The sequence below is a fragment of the Gymnogyps californianus genome, chromosome 5, assembly GCF_018139145.2.
Source record: "Gymnogyps californianus isolate 813 chromosome 5, ASM1813914v2, whole genome shotgun sequence".
In the NCBI taxonomy this organism is placed as follows: Eukaryota; Metazoa; Chordata; class Aves; order Accipitriformes; family Cathartidae; genus Gymnogyps; species Gymnogyps californianus.
Genome location: NC_059475.1, coordinates 60,394,187 through 60,413,117, shown reverse-complemented (window position 1 = coordinate 60,413,117; position 18,931 = coordinate 60,394,187). Strand labels below are relative to the sequence as shown.

The 18,931-nt window shown below is 39.5% G+C and overlaps 2 protein-coding genes across 5 annotated transcripts in view; one reads left to right on the top strand and one right to left on the bottom strand.

Moving 5' to 3' along the window:
- The window catches only part of PPP1R13B (protein phosphatase 1 regulatory subunit 13B), a 73,806-nt gene extending 71,650 nt beyond the window's left edge, over nucleotides 1–2,156 (top strand). For all 3 annotated transcript variants that reach the window (XM_050897384.1, XM_050897383.1, XM_050897385.1), the window contains one exon: nucleotides 623–2,156. In XM_050897384.1, the coding sequence (XP_050753341.1) occupies nucleotides 623–664 (42 nt within the window). In that variant the 3' untranslated portion in view covers nucleotides 665–2,156. The remainder of the gene's footprint in view (nucleotides 1–622) is intronic.
- Nucleotides 2,157–2,600: 444 nt separating this feature from the next.
- Nucleotides 2,601–18,786, bottom strand: ZFYVE21 (zinc finger FYVE-type containing 21). Of its 2 annotated transcripts, XM_050897292.1 has the most exons (8): nucleotides 18,655–18,786; nucleotides 12,423–12,473; nucleotides 9,975–10,143; nucleotides 8,131–8,206; nucleotides 7,317–7,408; nucleotides 6,422–6,475; nucleotides 4,732–4,874; nucleotides 2,601–3,341 (listed from the first exon to the last, which is right to left on the bottom strand). In XM_050897292.1, exons 1-8 carry the CDS (start codon nucleotides 18,784–18,786, stop codon nucleotides 3,306–3,308), a joined length of 753 nt encoding a protein of 250 aa, XP_050753249.1. In that variant the 3' UTR covers nucleotides 2,601–3,305. The 2 variants fall into 2 exon arrangements, with proteins under 2 accessions (XP_050753249.1, XP_050753250.1); XM_050897293.1 differs by lacking the exon at nucleotides 6,422–6,475.
- Between the last annotated feature and the right edge of the window lie 145 nt (nucleotides 18,787–18,931).

Genomic DNA, 18,931 nt, shown 5'->3' with positions numbered 1-18,931 from the left:
TATAGGGCCCCTATGTAAAGTGTGGTGGCTCTATTAGGCAGCTCAAAGCTTTGGCCCAGGAAGTTCTTTAGGAAGGTTTTTAATACCTGGCACAAGATAAGCAACATATAGATATGTGCAAATTTAAACCAGGAAAGAGCCTTGAAGATGACAACCGTAGGCAAGTCGTTTATGCTGCTCTTGGTCAAATGGAACACTGCTATTATGAGAGACCAGGAATGTAAGGCTACTAAGTAGAGAGAGACAGAGGACAAAATGCGTAAGAAAACCTTATAGAGCAGAAAATAAGCTCTCTCCGGGGCTTGACAGGGAATTCTTGTACTTACATAAAAGCATCCTTGGGTCTGGGATCTTGAGCTAAATGAACCAAGTCATTTTCAGAGCAGCACTTTTGCTGCTGTTGGCAGGAATAAGTCAGCCCTTGGCCTCCTGCTGCTGCTTCTGGTTTAATTTTTCAGAAGTTACCTAAGAACATGCTGTAGCTTACACAAAAACCTCACCCCCCAAAACACTTCATCACCCAGTTGTTGTTAATAAGTACCCCTTGGTTATAATTGAATTGATTTATATTTAATGTGGTATCAACCATGCAAAGCCTAATATTTTTGTTCTGTTTTTACAGTTATATCCTCGAATAAAACCTAGACAGCGAACCCTTGCTTGAATTCAGTTGTACAACAGTGCAATACCGTGCTGGTAACTGGAAACTTAAAACATACACTGGAGCCATCATTTTTGATCATTTCACATAGAGAAATAAAACTATGATATTTAGTTTTAATGGTGCTTTCTCTTGTTAAATGGACAGCATCCACGATTTTCAAGATCTGCAGTTTGTAAATGAGGATTGTTTTTATGTGACCCACCACTGATGAGGAGAGCGATACCTCCACTACCTACAGTGTTGCGCCAACTATCATCTAAAGCAGTGTTTTAAGTTAAAGTTCCACGGTAGGAGCTTTCTTGTGTTAAATGTTCAGAGGTGTCATTTGCGGAGTGCAGATACGCTGTCCAGTTTGCTCCAACCCCACATTAACTGTCCCACGTCAGGATTTTGGATATTTTGTTCGATACCAGTGAATGTTGAGTTCTCATTACTGATCAGCTCTTTGGGTTCTAGGAGACAAGATCTTCACCTATTAATTACATGCATAATGAAGTAGTCACCAAAGCTTGATGAAGGCTAGGATTTTAAGTGGTAACATGCTATGCACTTAAATCCTAGTCTAGACAACCCCAACAAAAGCTTTACATAGTCTAGCACCTAGTATTATTTGCGTTTAGAATCAAGCTAGAGAACTAACAAAACAACAGTATTTGTACACTTCTCAAAATCCCTACACAATATTTCACTTGGTGTTTTATTTTCTTATTATTCAGCCTACAGCACCAGTGTTACCTCTACTAATGTAAAGGTTCCCCTACTAACCACCTGAGCTTGTCCATCCTGGGCAAAACAGTTAGTACCAAACTTGCAGCAGCTTAAGGGATTTGTACGTCTGCATGGATGAAAGTGCAATAGTTGAAAAGGGTCAGAGTCTGGGTGAGGGTTATACTGTGTAATTTGAAGTCTGCCTGAGTCAGTCTAGAAGAAAATATGAAGGACTGGATAGAAGTAGAAAGAGGGGTGTGTAGATGCTAAGTCAAGGAGAAGAAAGAAACAAGGTTTAGAGAAGGATTTAAGAAAGGCAATAGCTTATATTTGAGGACAGTTTCTGTGGTTCTTGGCAGCCTACATCTGTTGCCAAGGCAAGTTATGCAATAACCTATTCCACTACATTGTAGTTTCAAGCAAAAAAAAAAAAAAAAAAGGCACTTCACTGGAATTTTAATTGTACATGATTTTATATACCAAAAGTATATTTTGAATTGCCCATTATAAGTTTTAGCCATATTTCTTGTAATTTTCTCCCACTTAACAGTATGCAATTTGATTAATTCTTCATGTACAAGTTCTGTGTATAATTTATATATCCATTTCTGCAGTGCTGTAACTTGCTTTTACCACAGGTTAGCATTAACTGTATATATTGTGGTGAAAAGTGAAAGGGTATTATTGTTGAAGAATTTGCTACATGAATGTGATGATTTCAAGAGCCTATGATACACTAATTCAGAGAACATGTAAATGTGCACAATAAAGTACTGCTAAGGCATGGCTGCATTCTCCAGTATTTCTATATAGGTACCCACAGTAGGTGTGCCTTTGGTCATAGTCTACATACATAAAAAGATTAATTCTAGCTTGCGTGTTCTATCTGTTCACTCAGGTTTCCTCAGTGTTTTACAGCTGCACAGAAAACAACTTGCCAAACAATTTTGGAACCTCCTTACACCGGTATTCTCACTGTGACAAACTAATACTTGTCTAGAAAAGCTCTCAAGGGTCCTTTACACACAAGCTGACAACTGAGCCTTGCTCAGCACGTGTAGCTGGAGGATTCATCCCAGTAGTTGAACCAATTGTCAACACTTAGAACTAAAATTAGGGTGCTGTATAAAAAGTCAAAAGTTTCAGACCTCAGAGAGTAGACACCACAGTATCCATCATTAAAGAAGGTATATATTGTGAAATTAAGGATCACCTCTTTTTTTTTAGATAAGCAAATTAATTTATTTGTACATTAAATTGTATACAATTTCAGATAGCATTACAGTTAGATTAACAAAAGCTAGTTAAAAAGAAAATACAAAACTAAAAATTATTCTGGAAGCTTATTTATTACGGAAGTTAAGTTTCAAGGTCATGTTCATGTAAGTCCAATTTGGTGGTATTTGGTGAACTATTTAGATGTTTAAAATGAAATGTTTAAAAAAACCCAAGTGATTTCTATGAAATCATATCTAAGGCAGATTTTATTGTACATTGATTTTAAACATTTGGATAGAGGGAAAAACCTGAGATCTATACCCAAAAGCTATTCTCTGCAGAAGAGACATACACATTTGTTTGCTTTTTGTAGCAAACAGTATATATAATTGTTACTATAAAAGTTGTGCTGTACATTAGCTGTAGTGCAGGTCACTTTCATATTAAGTGCCAATAGAGGCTTAACAAAATATACAAAGTCTTAAAAGGTGAGGCTGTTTAAAGCATTAATTGTATACATATTGCACACTATAGCGAATACTCATGGTTCAAAAAAATACTCACATTGCATTTGCCAGTTCTTACATAATGAACCACACTGGAATGAGAAAGGATCAAGAACAGCAAATGTTCCCAACTGTCAAGTTAGCAAAAAGTGAGAGGCAGGTCCATGGAGGCTGCTGTCTTCCCTCAAGTGGCCAACAGGTTGCTGTTCTTACTGGTCCCGGGACTCATAAAGAAGTTTTGTTGCCTAACATGAAGGCAAAATGTCATTGTGTTAACTGAAGTTTCACTTGCAGCCACCTCATCTCCCTCCTACCCCTCCAAAAATTTCCTTTAAGCCCAAGGCTTTACATTCTTCCTCTATTTTCCTTAGTCTAAGGCATTTCATAGCATTCAGATAGGCACTAGAGTAATTTTTGAGACTATTCAGGGTTACTTTAAGTGCAGAACCTGAGGTCACTGAAGATTTTTCATCAACTTACTTACATTTGTTTCTTCTTGATCAGAAATGACCGTTTCTGACCAAAACTGCCTTGGAAAAAGCTAGTAGTAGTATTTCTGAGATTTTAGTAATCTCTCTAAACATATGCAGTGAACAATGTTACTCTGTTCTATATTCCTCCTACCCCTTCTGCCTCCTCCTTACAAAGTTTTGGTGAGGTGTTCGTTTGTCTCAAACCATAGTATCAACCAGCCCCCTGCGATGGGAACAGATGTGCATTCTCTAGCTGCAAGTCCTTTTACATGCTGTTAACTAGGGCCTCGCTGCACAGATCAGTTACAACTGAGCTGAACTGTCAAAGGAGACAAAGCAGTGGGGGGAGGGTGTTCAGCTTATCCATAAAATACCGGTTCTCACCATATTTGTAGGAGGTGCATCGCTTGTGAAAGATGAATTAGAGCAGGTATAAGGAAGTGCTAACTTGTACTCGCATGGCAATACAAAGTTTGAGTGGGCTGTGCTGAACACAGTTAAATGCTGGGGAGCTTAACAACGGTGATACAGAAGCACACAGCCACACGCTTGCATTTGCAGACAGCTTATAAATTACAGTTCTAATTATCAATTGATCAGATGAACAAAGTTCCAGAACTAGTTGGGGTGGTTTTGGTTTTTGTCTCCCATAACTTTGACTTATGAAACACGGAACTTCAGTTTCATTAGCCATACAGCGCCTAGCAACAAAAGACGGAACAGTCTTCCACAGGGTCCTGCTCCCACCTCTGTTCCTGTTTTCAAAAATCAAAAACTTCTTTGAACCTTCATAAAGTAGTAAAAACAATTAGTTTAGGTTCAAAAGAGTATTTCATAATGCACATTCTTCAGTGAGTAACAAAAATCCCAGGAACTTGAAAGTCTAATTCCTACTTCTTTTCACCTAACAACACACGTAAGATCCTGGGAAACCCTTTGTAGTGCTTATCTTCTTCAGGTATCTCAGCATAAAGCTGAAGTCATGTTCGTAACGACCATCCATAGCTTCTGTTTTCTTAGCAACAAGGCCCTAAAATCCTTAAATAAAAAATAATAATGAAAAGAAAAAAGATTCCTAAGGCTGCATACTCTCTTTAGTGCTACTAAGCACCCATGTAAAGATTTTCTTCAGCCTTGTCTAAGTTTTGCCTCCTTTGCTTACCTTGTGCATAGCTGCCAGCCAGCTTGCTGACAGCTTCTTGTTACAGCTGAAGTCTTCACTGGCTGTAAATTTCATCTGCGTTAGCTCCTCTGATCCTGGTACCTTATACTGCAGAATCATACCTATGGCACGAGTATTACCTCCTGAAAAAAGAAATAAAATCTTGAACAGCAACAGGTTTTACCAACTAAGTAACACAACTACTTCTAGCTAATAAGCATATTTGAAGAAAACTAGCTCATCACTTAATTCAAAGCACTAGCAACTGCAGGTGCACTAACAACTGCCGCACCAGAGCAGGTAGTGACCACGGGTGTTAGTGCCAGGCAGTGGAATGTGCAGACTCAATATTGTTTAATTCTCTTGGGCAATCACTGAGGCAGAACTTGTATAAGCCATCACGTAAGGCCACTAGCTACACACACTAAGAATACCCTCGTGTTTTAATATTGCCATGTCTTCTCTTAAGTTGATACCATAGTTTCATACTGTAGCCTGCAGTTTGTAAACTGAATTACCAGTGTCCAGTTAGACTGATATCAGAGGGATCCCTGCTTGATCCAAAGTCTGGCATAGCAGTCAAAAGCCCCTCCAAACCCGGCAAAGGTTGGGAAAGATGCTTATGCAAGACTAGATAATGACTGGCAACGTCATTTACTTCCTGAACGAAACGCACTACAAAAGACATTGCTCTCACAACAGGGTGACAGTGAGATGTCTGTATCTCTTTTACTCTAGCTGCATAGAGGTTAAGATAAACTCAAGTAAAAATACAGAAATGAAACAAAAGCTTTGTTTAGAACACCCCACTTTATTGGCATTATTTCCTGAAGTAGTAGAGCATAAGTGAAGCCCCAGGAACAGCACCACCATACACAGAAGGACGCTTTTTGCAAAGTTCTTTTTAAAAAGTGTCTGCTTCAGAGGGCTCCTGGAGGCCATTACTGTAATATCCAAGAAGCCAAACAAAGACAATCTCAATCTAAGCAACCTGATCAAAAGCCCGCAAGCAGCGTTTATAAAGTAGCCATTTGCTCCTCTTGTAGGATAAACTGAAATCCAACTTCATCACTCGCTCCCCTGCATCTACCTGGTCAGAGTAACAGATTAAGGGACTACTTAAAGATAAACTAGTGGAAATCAAACACCCACAGCCTTGACCAGCGTGCCCGTGTCTGGCATTCCAGGACATTACTGAGTCAGGCAAAACACACCTTACATAACAAGAGGCCTTACTTCTTTTAAAGATGTGTAAAAGCAAGCCATTAATTAACAGTTTATTTATTCAGTGCTAAGCCTTACTGGACAGTACACAAGTAGTATATTATTCATTTCTGGTATACACAGTTCAGCACACCTCTGCTGAAGTAGGTGATGTGTAATACTGTGTACCACTGAGGATATTATTTCTCATCTTCCCTTCTGTCTTCTAGCATGGACAATAGCACACGTGGTCTAAAGGAGGCCTTGAGTGTTTTAGTTCTCCTCCAAAAAGTTACAAAAGATTCATTCTCAGTTTATTAAACAGACAGATGGGAAGGAATAGATATATGTCAAGAGTTGAACATAACTTGTCTTAAGTTGAACAGCTGTAGATCAAGCAAAAAACCAGCACTGCAGAGGACGAAAGATGGGAGAGGGGCCATGACAACATGCTTAGGTGAGTCATGCTCAAAGGCACTGGTGATACCTTCAGTAATATGCTGGCTCTCCAGAAGGCTGGTGTAAGTGTGAATATCTTTTTCTACCATCAAGAAGGAAGGCAGGCAGGCAAAAAGATAAAGCAGTCAGAAGAGTAGTGAACAAGGAATTATAGGAGCATTAAGTAACTCAGCAACATATCTGGTTGATCTGAATACCAAGATAAGTTTATTAAAGTTAACATGCTGTACTGACCGAATATTGCACAGATAGGCTGTCCAATTAGAAAATTCCAGCAGTGACAGAGGTGTTGCTAAAGAACAATTATTAAAATTCCTGACCTTGTTTGTTCTCATTTCAGTGAAATCATATTCAAGTTCATCCTGAAATACTCTTAAAATCTGGTAAGAGATGAGGCAGTAAGTAGCTGCCCTCTGATTCAGATGTTACCAGTTTCATTTGGCCACCCCTTCATCTTGAATGAAATTAAGAAAGCATAGTTTAATTATTCCCCCCCCCCAGTTTCTCTCTCACTCTCCTCACAATTGTTTGTACCAGTAGAAAAGAAATCCCAGCTGGATTCTGAAATGGAAGCTACCAAGACTAACAGTTCCCTCCTGTGAGCTTTTGAATCAACAGATGTTTATATTTAGCCAAGAGAAAGGATCAGAACAGATGATGACGACATTTACTCAGGTTTATTGAGAAGCTCTCCCATATTACAGCTGTAAGGCATTTTCTCCTTTCTTAGGTTTTCCCCAAAATCCCAGTAGCCACATGGACAGAGTTTCACACACTGCACTCTATTCTGAGAGCAGTTGTAACTAACATAGTTACACATAAGTTACCAATAACCTACAAATGCACTGTCTAGCTCAAACAATAATTACAGCTTCACATATTTTTTTTCTTAATAGTTAATTTGTATTCAGTGAAAAATTTACCTCCAGGAGTAAATCCCTCTGTAAGTATCTGAACAGTTGAAATCTGTATAATTTCAATTTCATAGTGGCTGTCTCCATCCAAAACCAGGTATCTACATAACAGAAGAAAAACTTTTTAAAAAAAAAATAAATGTTTTTTTCTACAATATCAAGTCCAAATCAAAGGAAAAAAATAAACATAATCTCTCAGTGACTAGCTGTTTATATGTTCTTTGGGATGAGGAAGGAGAGAAGTCAAGTAGGAAAAATTATTTTTCACTGAAGTTCTTCACTTAAAGGAAAAAAAAAAAAACAACCACAAAACCTATAGTTCAGTTTGCCAGGAGACCCTTTCAAAACATCAAAAGCATTCTTCCAAAGTTCTGGGGGAAGAAGAGAACACAGAGTGTAAAGTGTTCTAGCCAACAAAATTATAGGGATGACCAAAGTAATGTTTTGGCTGTAATGTTAAACAATATGGTACAGTGTTAGAATCATTCTGAAACAAGCTTTTTTCAGTGGCTACAGCTTCTTCCCTGCCCCCCCTTCCTATGATGCCCCTATGAGGTGGCAAAACCACTGTATTCCAGTGGCACTGAGAGGCATTATCAGTGAGTGGAGCTCCACCATTCCAAGGCACTCTGAGCCACACTGCTCGTAAATTCAAACAAACCTACTCCAATAAAGTTGTATCTGTCCTTTCAGTCCGACTACTATCTCCAATATTCTCACAGCATGTTACTCTTCTATTTTGTTCAGGTTATTAGATAATAATATAGCTGTAAGTGGAACAATAATATAGTTTACAAGTGCGATTTCTATCAATCTTTCTCACCTCTGATTGTTGGAAAGTCGACAAACCATGAGCTCAGATTTATTAGATGTTCCCAGAGTTACAAAGAATGTAGCACCTGGAAAGAAATATTTTAGTATTCTAATGCAGAGTTTAGGAAGGAACATTCAAGTATCAAAAAGGATAACTAATTTTTACTTTCTGCACCTAATACACTGAATTGGCTGAATTAAGAGACTAACTGAAATGTTAAACATTAACATCAGCAGAACACTCAAGTATAAAAAGCTGATCTTTAATTATCATGTTCTGAATCACAGGACTTTTCACAATTGCTATGTCATTTCTCCCACATGTTGTAGAAATACAGATGATATCTAAGATGAATCTTTTAAAAATGAGAACAGATTTGGAGATGGCAAAAAAAAGGCAATTAAAGACCTTATCTTGTCTCCATAATTCAAACTATTGTTTCAGTATTCCAAAAAAATCTGTCAGAAGAATCTAATAGCAGGATGTGACCTTCAGCTCTATGCTTAAATAGTAAAGACATGTCTTTTTCATTACTGAAGGCTAGCTCAGTCTTACTTTGAGGTCAATGAACTTCAGCCTTCATGTTACGTTTCTTCCTGCTCAAAGCAGCTCCCCTGACATCGGGAAAGTCATCTTAGCTACATTAGTGAAGTGATTCATAACTTAAAATAAAGCAGACTACACGCCTAACCACTTTATTTCCTCCATGCCTTACGCTCCCTGTATTACCTAATCCCAATACTGTTGGTCTGGGAAATGAAAAAAATAACAACATACAGCCCTGCCAAATGGTCTGCAATCCATCTCCATAACCCGAACCATGCAGCCTCGGAGAGCTTCACCTCGCTGTCAACTTCACAACTTTACACAGTCTCACTGACCCCTCAGCACGGGCCCCCAGGCTGCTGCTGAAGCGAGACAGAGACGCAGCAGCAGCAAAACTGCGAAGGACATCACAACCGCCATCTCTCTGACTGAGATCTGTGGCTCTACAGTAAGCCAGGAACAACTTCAGACTTCAACTGCATAACACAAATGCAAGCAGGACAAGCTTTAAAAAAAGTCTTCGGTTTAAAATATATTATTTAAAAATTCATCTACAGCCTCATCTGCAAAGCAGACTGAAGAATGATTTGTGTGTTTCAGGGATGAACATACTCCTTTCTAAACCTAGAATCTCCCTAGGAACATTCACACCAGTCAGACGTGTGGTTTAGCCTACCCGTTACACACATTGGCATCACGCTGAGAGTTGAGAGCCCATCAAAAGGCACTGAACAATCACAGAATATTTTAAAAACTGAAGACTCAGCTTTCTTAATGTAATTGGAACACGAATTACTGTATTGCATGTAGTTTTAATGCTGTGCAAAATTGACCACTCATGACGATCTGCCATCAGCCACCGCTGTAGGCCATGGACAAGATCAAAGCTCACAGATTAAGCTTGAAACGAGCACTGTATCTTGTTAGAAAATATTAAAATATTCTCTATTGTAAAGTATTTTTCATCCTTATTTAATGTAACAGGAATATGGCTAAAAGATGCATTATTTTAAGAAAAATGCCAACTGCACACACATCTGTTCTCAGAAGCATTAAAAATTCCTTTGTCTAATTAAATCACGCTTTGTAAACGTTGACTAAAAGGTGTAAACTTCTCTCTAAAACTGATAACACAGTTATTAACTGGCAAACAAGGAGCATGACAACAAAACAGTATTTAAAGGAGACAAAACTGCAGCTTGTTTGACAAGAGGCATTACTCTTGCTGCTTATCAGATTTGTTTAACACAGCATTTGAATAAATATAAATGAGATCAAAACAGCATATATATGCATTCAGTCCTTACCATTCATGAGTACTTTAAGCTGTTTGTCATAAAACTCTGTTTCTTTCTGAGAGATGAGGGCACATTCAGCACACTGGCGCACAGGGTCCACAAAGCACATGCGAGGCAGAGGCACTTTTTTACTGCAGCACTTGTCACAGAAACACTTTCCGCATCTTCGGCAGTGATGCTAAGCATGAGAGAACATTTCGTTTATTTATTTACAAAGGAAACTATTAGGGAATAATTTGATAAAGTTACTACATTAAATATCCTCCTCCCCAAGAAACAGAACAGTTTCCCAGGTGTGAAACATACCAGTTGAGGGATAGGTAAAGGAAATTTAACTGCTAGAGTGGTAGAAAGAAATCTCTGAAGACTGAACACAAAGGACTGAGTACAGTATGAACAACAGCACTATAAGCCTTTGTTGGCACTCTGTAAACATGCTTCTAAAGCAGACCACACAAGACACTGACAGGGTTTCTCCAGTGTCCAGTAAATCCTTCACCTCACTGTGAATAAAAACACAAGAGAAGAGTGCTTTCTAGGTCCCTTCCCACTTCCAAGCAAAGATCTTGGGAAGCTTCAACTGGAGATCCTATTCTTTTCCCTTAAAACTTATTCTCAAGTTTTTCCCATGGAAAAAGATAAAAATCTTCATACTTAAAGCCTAAAGCTATTTCTCTATCAGAAATATCAAGCAGCATAGTACAAATCCAATGAAGTTGCAAAATCAGAACTAGTATTGCAATGTGTTTCACAGCTACTAAATCTGCAACAAGTGGCTTGTGCTCCAAATCACTAGCGGGGTGTGACAGTCCCAGCAGGTCTTCCTGATGCAAGTTCTCATGTCAGAACAAGTATTCCCAGGCAAGCAGGAACTGATTTGTGGCTCAACGCAAGTTTGAACAGTTTGATACAAGGAACTGATACACTGCAGTTTTGCTCAGTGTTAGGCTTTCCTTCCAAATATTACGCAAAATTCTCTGGAGTACCTATTTCCCAGGGCTACCTTCATTTACTTCCCAGAGCTAACACAAGTAAAACACAGCAGCCTAATGAATTAGTGCTTCTCAACCAAAACACTCAACCAACCACCATGCTCTTAATCCATTCAACTAAAAGGTAAAACAAGAACTAGGAGAAAGTACACTCCACGATTGCGGGGAAGTGGAGAGGGAGGTGCTGATCTCCTCTCCCTGGTGTCCAGTGATGGGATGCATGGGCATAGTTCAAAGCTGTGCCAGGGGCGGTTTAGACTGGACGTTAGGAAGCATTTCTTTACCGAGAGGGTGGTCAAACACTGGAACGGGCTTCCTAGAGAGGTGGTCGATGCCCCAAGCCTGTCAGTGTTTAAGAGGCATTTGGACAGTGCCCTTAATAACATGCTTTAACCTTTGGTCAGCCCTGAATTGGTCAGGCAGTTGGACTAGATGATCGTTGTACGTCCCTTCCAACTGAAATAGTCTATTCTATTACTAGGATCACTAAGTGATATCCTAATGCTCTTCAGGCCTCCTCAAAATTTACACCTATCTGGTATAACGTATTAGTATGTCTGGTTTACAATTTCTCCTTCCCTCTCCCTCCAAACAATAAATTAAAAATCATCGACTATGTCAATACACTACAAGTCACACTCCCACATCTTTCTTCACTTTCACAAGTGCATGCTAAGAGAGTGTCAGTGTAGTTATACAAAGGAATGATATTTCCTCCTAAAAATCATTGTTGGCCTTTTTTGGGAGGCTGCTTTCCTTCTCCATGCAGAAACCCCAGTATCAGCAGAATGTTTTCTGATAGTAGTATTCTGCACACCAGCATGCATTCCACAGTGACCTGCTTGCTTTTATGTAATGAACATAATTTAACTCTAATGTTAGTGTTTTCTCTTCATATAGTAAGCCTAATTACGGCTCACAGCAATCAAGGCGGTTTACACTTTCTACTTTAATCAGAAATTCCCTTTTCCAAATCTGAGATAAATCCTGTTTTAGAACGAAGGAGAATGTGAGTTTTGGTTCTGCGCATTTTAACTATACAGTTCTTTAATGTAAGATTATAATTCACTACTCCTGAAAACATTTTTGCTTACATTTCCACAACTAATTTTATCTCCCAAAATACAACTGAATCAGTTGATTTGGTTTCTATGTCAGTACTGATGTTAGCAGCCCACTCCAGGATGAGTTCCTCTAACTCTTCCTTTGAATGTAAGTCCTGTGGGTACCCAGTGATTTGGAAAAACCCTAACTATGTATTGCACAGAGGAGCAAGAACTTCAAAAAAACAGAATTAAAACAATAAGGATCTCTACTCAGAAAAGGCAGAACAGAAAGAAAAACTACTTTAAGTTACATCAGACTTTGCATGCTATTCTACTGAAATCTTCTACATTTTAAATCAAAAGAAGTCCATATTAGTATTTTGCAAGTTAATACTTTACATTTTATTGATTTCTCTTACCTTTCTAGTTATGAAGTCAAATTTTGTATCACACTGCATACATCTTGGGCACTAGAAAACAGTACAAATTAAGATTAATCTACAAGATTTCTAAATCTTTAATCCTACTATCATATACAAAGACTGAACTTTATATTATGCCCTAAAAAGAAACACCTCCAACAAATTTCCATCCTTTAGCTTTTCACCATGGATGGCTTTCATTTAATATTGCTGTAGCAAAATAATGTCATCCCCATTTGTAAGACAAAAAAAGCTGCCAAACTCATTCACCCTAAGGAATATTGCATCTTGCCAGAAGTCAAAACTACATTTCAGAAGTACTTATCATGCTTAATTATCTTTGGCTATCCAGACAGCCACATATCCAGAGTCAACTGTTTTTATATAAGTTGTCATCCTCACTGTATGCTCTGTTGACTCTCTAAAACACTGTTTACGTATTTTAGTGCTCTCAGTACTTACACATTTTTGAAACATGCTAGGAGATACTTGGTTTTCTTCCAAGCCACTAAGACTTAATTTTTATTCCAGCTACAAAATGTCACTTCCTGAAATATCTCTTTCCTAAAACAAGCTTACACCCACACTCCTCCCAAAAGAAAAGCCAGAAAAAAATTGAAGAAGTTTTTCTCTCGCAACTAAGTAGACTTTAAGGGGTGAGAGTTTTGATTTTCTAAACTACCAGAAGTGATCAGTGATTGTTAGACAATTAAAGTTTTCTGTATATAAAGTCACCTACCGAAGGGCTGATACTCAGCCGTTAGATCACTGGATTTTCCCAGGATTTTACATATTTTTATCTACCATATCAAAAACCACTCTCCAAGGCTTATAATGCAATTATTGCTAGATTTATTTGCAAATATTAATGCAAAATTATGCCTGACATTTGAATCAGGAGAACATGGTTAGATCCTGTAGTAAGTATTGTAACTCTAGAAACCGAAACTCCTCAAACCAGGCTATCTCAGACTACAGCAGAATGTCATCTTAAAAACATGCCCTAAGCTGAGCAGGTTCTATTTGCTACGCACACAGCAATCACCATTTGCCTTTAATTAACATATTTCAATACTTAACCCTTTATCTTCTATCAATTCCTTCAGGTTACAACAGCTTTTGTCGTCTATTTCGGGGAATTTTGCTTCAGCAGATACCCAATCACTGTCACAAGTTCAACAACTACAGCCAAGAAAATATTACAGCAGCTAAATTAAAAGTTCTCTAGAAACTTCTCATGTTCTTTTGAAGCAGAAGATTGTTAATAATTTGCAATAGTTTATGTGAAGTGTTCTGATGTCTAAGCAGAAGTTTAACACATTAGAGAGTAACTGCAGTCACTGTAATGGAACATAAATAGCTACTTGCAATATTTGTTACAATAAGCTATCTAAACCCCACACAAAAGAAAACTAGAAGTGTTCCTGTATTGTTTCAAATAACATACTGAATTACGGCATCCAACTACCTATTTTCACAATGGCTGTAGAAAAGCTTATTCTAACATTCAGTGATGAATAACCTTCAGCATAAAGCAACTTCAGTATTCCCCACGTTTCATCTCTGTAACGAGTAGTACTCTACAGCTAATACCACATTTTACTCTACATTGATCTTGATTTAGTGTTTTAATTTTTGACATGTGTAGCTTAATAGCTTGTCTGGGAGCTGGACCTGGCAAGAATTTTGGTGTACTTTGAATTTACCAGGAGTCTAACTCATTTTCTTGATGAAAAAAATTTTTTTTGTCAGAAATTAGAAAGCACAAGCCACAAACAAGGGGGAAAAAACACACTCTTCTAAATACTGTCCTAAATAGATTTCATACACAATGTTATGCTAAACATACAAGTTGCTTTTCACGAAGGAACAAAGTTATCCATCCTCTTATTTAAAACAAACTCTATAGAAAAATATTTCTGAATTCCAGACCTATCATGATAACACTGCCTGATACATAGAGCTGTCATAAATAAACCACAAGTCAAATGGCATATGGTAGCAGGCATCGCAGAATGGGATTTTCCTACAAAAATTTTCTAACACAAGTAGGCTCAATACACTGTTCCTTCAAGGCACTTCTGGTTTAAGTAACCAGAATCAAGTGAAACCATTTGCATTATATCAACTTCTACTTTGCCTGGGAAGAGATCTCTATTGAAGAACATCTTGAAAAGTGAATTCTTCCTATTCATCCATATGCTGACATAATTAGAGAGTGCATGAGTATTGAATTAAGCTTTATTGCTTGAAGGGTTTTTTATCACATTTACAGAGAAGGAAGCGTGATGTTTGAGTTACTTCTCGTGTCTTCAAGATACAGGCTTTTTAAAACTAGTGCAAATCTATTTTTTTGTCAAGTGGAAACAAAAAGATATGAAGTAAGAAATTAAATAAAAATGCATGTCACAAGCATATTCATTTCACATACAACCAACATACACTAATACTGATATCAGATTACTTCATATACAAGAGGAAAATGGAAGAACATCCAACAGTCATTGGATCTTGGTATTAATTTAAAAATACCAAGAGCCAGTTCATTACAAATAGTGTGGAACTTCTCACACGTTTGCTGAAGTGTGATAACAAATTTGCGTAATACTCTGGCTCCAGCCAGAGGTGAGAATACTGTAGATGGACAGGAAGCTATAGTTACACTTCATATGCTTTATTTGCATATACAATAACAAAGCAATTCAAGAAGTGATGCAAGGTTAACACCTGGTTGAGCTTGTTAACACAGTGAACTTTTGCAAATGTGAAAGTTCACAAGCTCATCAAATCACACCTTGTAATGCTCCTGACCAAAAGAGCTGATGCCAGAGTGGAAAACAACATAATGCAAAGACACCGCAGATACAGTTTACAACGCCTTCTGACATTACAACTGTACAGGGCCAGTTCATTGCCCGAGCTACACGAGTTTGCCAGCAGTCCGAGCGCAGCTCTGTCACACAACTAGTGCTGACTCGGAGAGCCTGAGCCAACAGAGGACCCAGCTACATAAAGCTCAGTTCCCTCCTGCAGTGATCCAGGAGCCCTAGGGAATCCCTGTCACCACATCTGTAAGCTCCTCTCACACATCCCAGCTCTGAGGCACGCACCATTCCTCAGCCACATAAAAATCTGGTACACAGCTGGATGTCACGAGGTTTGGCCACCTCTGCATTCGAATATACAAATTTTACTCAATTTCTAGTCCAAGATTTCCTTAATAGGAACATCATCAGTTGAGCTCTGCTGGTGATTAACAAAGAAATTCCGGGTTAGACAATGCACATGCAGTGACCAATATTTTAAGCTCTGTCTCAAGTTTAATGATGCTCAGTGCAAATTTTCATAGTATTATCCACCTCAACTCATTATTTATAATATAAATAATATAATTTATAGTCCTGTAGTCCTGCTTCAGTCTTACACTTCAAACTCCTCAAAATAACTGATATTATAAGACTGTATAATCTTGTAACATAAAATTAAAAAATTGAAACATATTTCAGTGTTATATACATTTCCCAAAACTACTAACTGCCATAATTTTTAGGTGGCTTTACATTTAAAAAATAAGCCAGTAGACTCTTGCATAAGAAAAATAAAGCTACTGAATCAGTGTTACTGGCTGCACAGCAGAAGCCAGTGTATTTGAAAAGCCAGATCAACATTTGCTAATACCAGTCTTGTCTTGGACAAAGAACATGTTTTTTTTAATTACGTCTGACATGGTAACAAGAGCAAGTCTTCTTGCTGAATTCATTAACTAGATAACACTGTCTCTTTAAATTTCATTTTATTAATAAAAACATGGATTTTATAAGCTTCCCTGTATATCACGTACCTGCTTTATTTAAGGAAAAAGTTTGTAACATATTTGGTAATCATTAACCAAATGGATGTCAGAACTTCAATAGACTTCCTAGTAAAATAACTTTTTACAAAATAACAATAATGCAAGATTAAGAATATGAATTAACAAATGCATTTAAAATGTTTGCCTATAATACACTTCCTCTCAATAGCAAGTATCACTGAGTCTGATGCAAAGGCAGCATTCAGTCACAAATCAACATCATCAGCCTATTGACCAACAGGCTACAGGGGAAAAGTTGAATTTTAAGGAGAATTAAAACCTGCAGTACAACTGTAATATAAAATTCAAACTAACAACACACATCAGACTGATGTATCTAAAATATACAGACCTAATTCTTAAATATATCTAACTAGCTTAAATAAATCCTACCACAATCCTCAACCAACCTGTAGTTGAATTAAGATGGTACTATGTATTAAACTGAGTTAGAAGTACCTTACTTTTTTTAAATGAAACTAGTCTGCTATAATCAAGGACTACTGAAATACAACACTACATTTCAGAAGGTCAGGGAGAAAACTAATTTCAATTTAACTGTTACACAAATTATATCCACTGATGATGATGATGCCAGGAATCAGGTTTCCAGGTGGCGAAGGTGAGTACACACAGGGCACAGCAAGTCACCGACGCAGCAAAAGCAGACTCCACGCAATGCAAAGGGAAACTACTTGCACGATAACCGCTCAGACTTTGCTACATGCGCCCTGATAAATACACACCCCATCTGCAACACACCCAGTGCACCACACCACATACCGTGCCAGCCAGGTGGGAGCTCCAAGAGCTGAGCACCGATACCTTCAAATGACACTCAGCTCCCGTCACTGAAAATGTTATCTTGTCTACACTTCATATAAGACAGGTAACCAGTTGCTACTGATGACAGGGAGGATTTTTTTTTATTCTCTAAGTATGGAAGAGAATGACTTGAGAAAACTCCCACAAGGTATTTTAGCAGACCACTTTAAAATAAGTTGAAAAAGTCACTTTCCAAAAAAGGGTTGTTATTTTGGACAAAACCAGCAACTGACTTACCAGTCATGCACATTATGACAGTAAAGGTTAGTCTGAGCTGCAGAAGCTGTGCTAGCAGAGTGAGTCTCCAGAACTACTACTTTTACACAGAACTTTCTGCCTCAAGAGATACCAGGTAGGGGCAAAATTTTCTTCCTTGTTCCTAACCAAGGAGGACATAGCATTCCCATACAAACCAGACCAACCATGTCAGTATCTGGCAAAGAATGGCTTTGTTTAATGACTCCCTGCTTAAATTCATATTGGCTCATCTAAAATAAATCTTAATTCCGGTCACATTTAAGTGCATTGGCATGCATCCACACCACAGAATGTTGGCAATAAACAAATAAACAAACAGTTGATTCTACGTTGTGTTAGCATCTAGCTGTAGGGACTGGTAACAAATAACGCATATTACATGAAATTTAATATAACATCACAATCACATAGTTTACTTGAAAAGTATTTAAAGTTGACTGAAACAGTCTAAGTTATTCAATACTTGTTTAACACTATGAACATTCACACTGGAAGCCAGAAGGGCTGTTCTAACTCAGCCTTATTGCCTTAATACTTTACATCACTTTTTTTTTTTAAATCAACACGGACTTCAGAATTACCTTTATAAGCATTTAAAGAGAATGCTTCACTAAACAGTAGTGCTGCATAGCTCGCTACACTTTTAACTCACTAAGTTCCTCACTAATTTTGGTGACAGGGCGACACGTCCCTGAAGAACGAGTGACGGTCCTACCCCTTTCAGTCCATCAACCTAAGCGAACTAAAAAACTGTGGTTTACAACCGAAAAACCGCACCCGGGCGAGCCTGATCCGCTGCCCGGTCAGTGCGTGAGATGAGCCGAGGAGAGCCAAGCCTGCCTGGCACTCCTCTGCACCCGGGCGGGCTGGAGAGCCGGGCGAGCGCCCCGAGGGCGCCGCAAGCCCCGCCGGCTAACGCTGCCCTCTGCGGGCGTCCCGGCGGCCAGCTGGCACCCCCCGAGCGGCAAGGGCTCCCCAGCCGCGCCGACCACCGCCGTGCCCCGGCAGGCAGCGACGGCGGAGGGACAGAGGGAGGCGCCGCGAAACACGGACGCGCAAGAAAGGGGAAGAAGCGCGATCTCAACCCTCGGTTCCCGACCCTTCGGGGCCGGTCGCGGCCAGGCGAGGCGTGTCCCGGCCACCTGCGGAGCAGCGGCCTCTGAGGCGGCGAGGACCCCCCGGGCAACCGGCTGCCGCGGGGAGCCGCTGGGGCGCGCGAGCGGGGGCCGCCCCCGCGCAGGGGAGCCCCCCCCCCCGAAGATGGAAGGGCGGCGCCCCCGCCCCTACCGATACCTCCTTGTCAGGCACCCAGGGCGGCTCGTCCAAGCCGAAGGGGCTGCGGGCAGAGCGGTGCTCGGGCACCATGCGCAGCCCGCTGGGCGAGCGCACCAGCTTCTTAGCGTCGCGGGCCTCGCAGCCCGACATCTTCGCCCCTCAAACTCCGCCACCGCTACTCTCCCCCTCGGGACTGGCACCGCCACTACCCAATGGCCGCCTAGGCCCTTCGGAACGGGCACGACACAAGGCCAATGAAAAGCAGCGAGCCGCCAGCCCCCGCCCACCCGCTCCA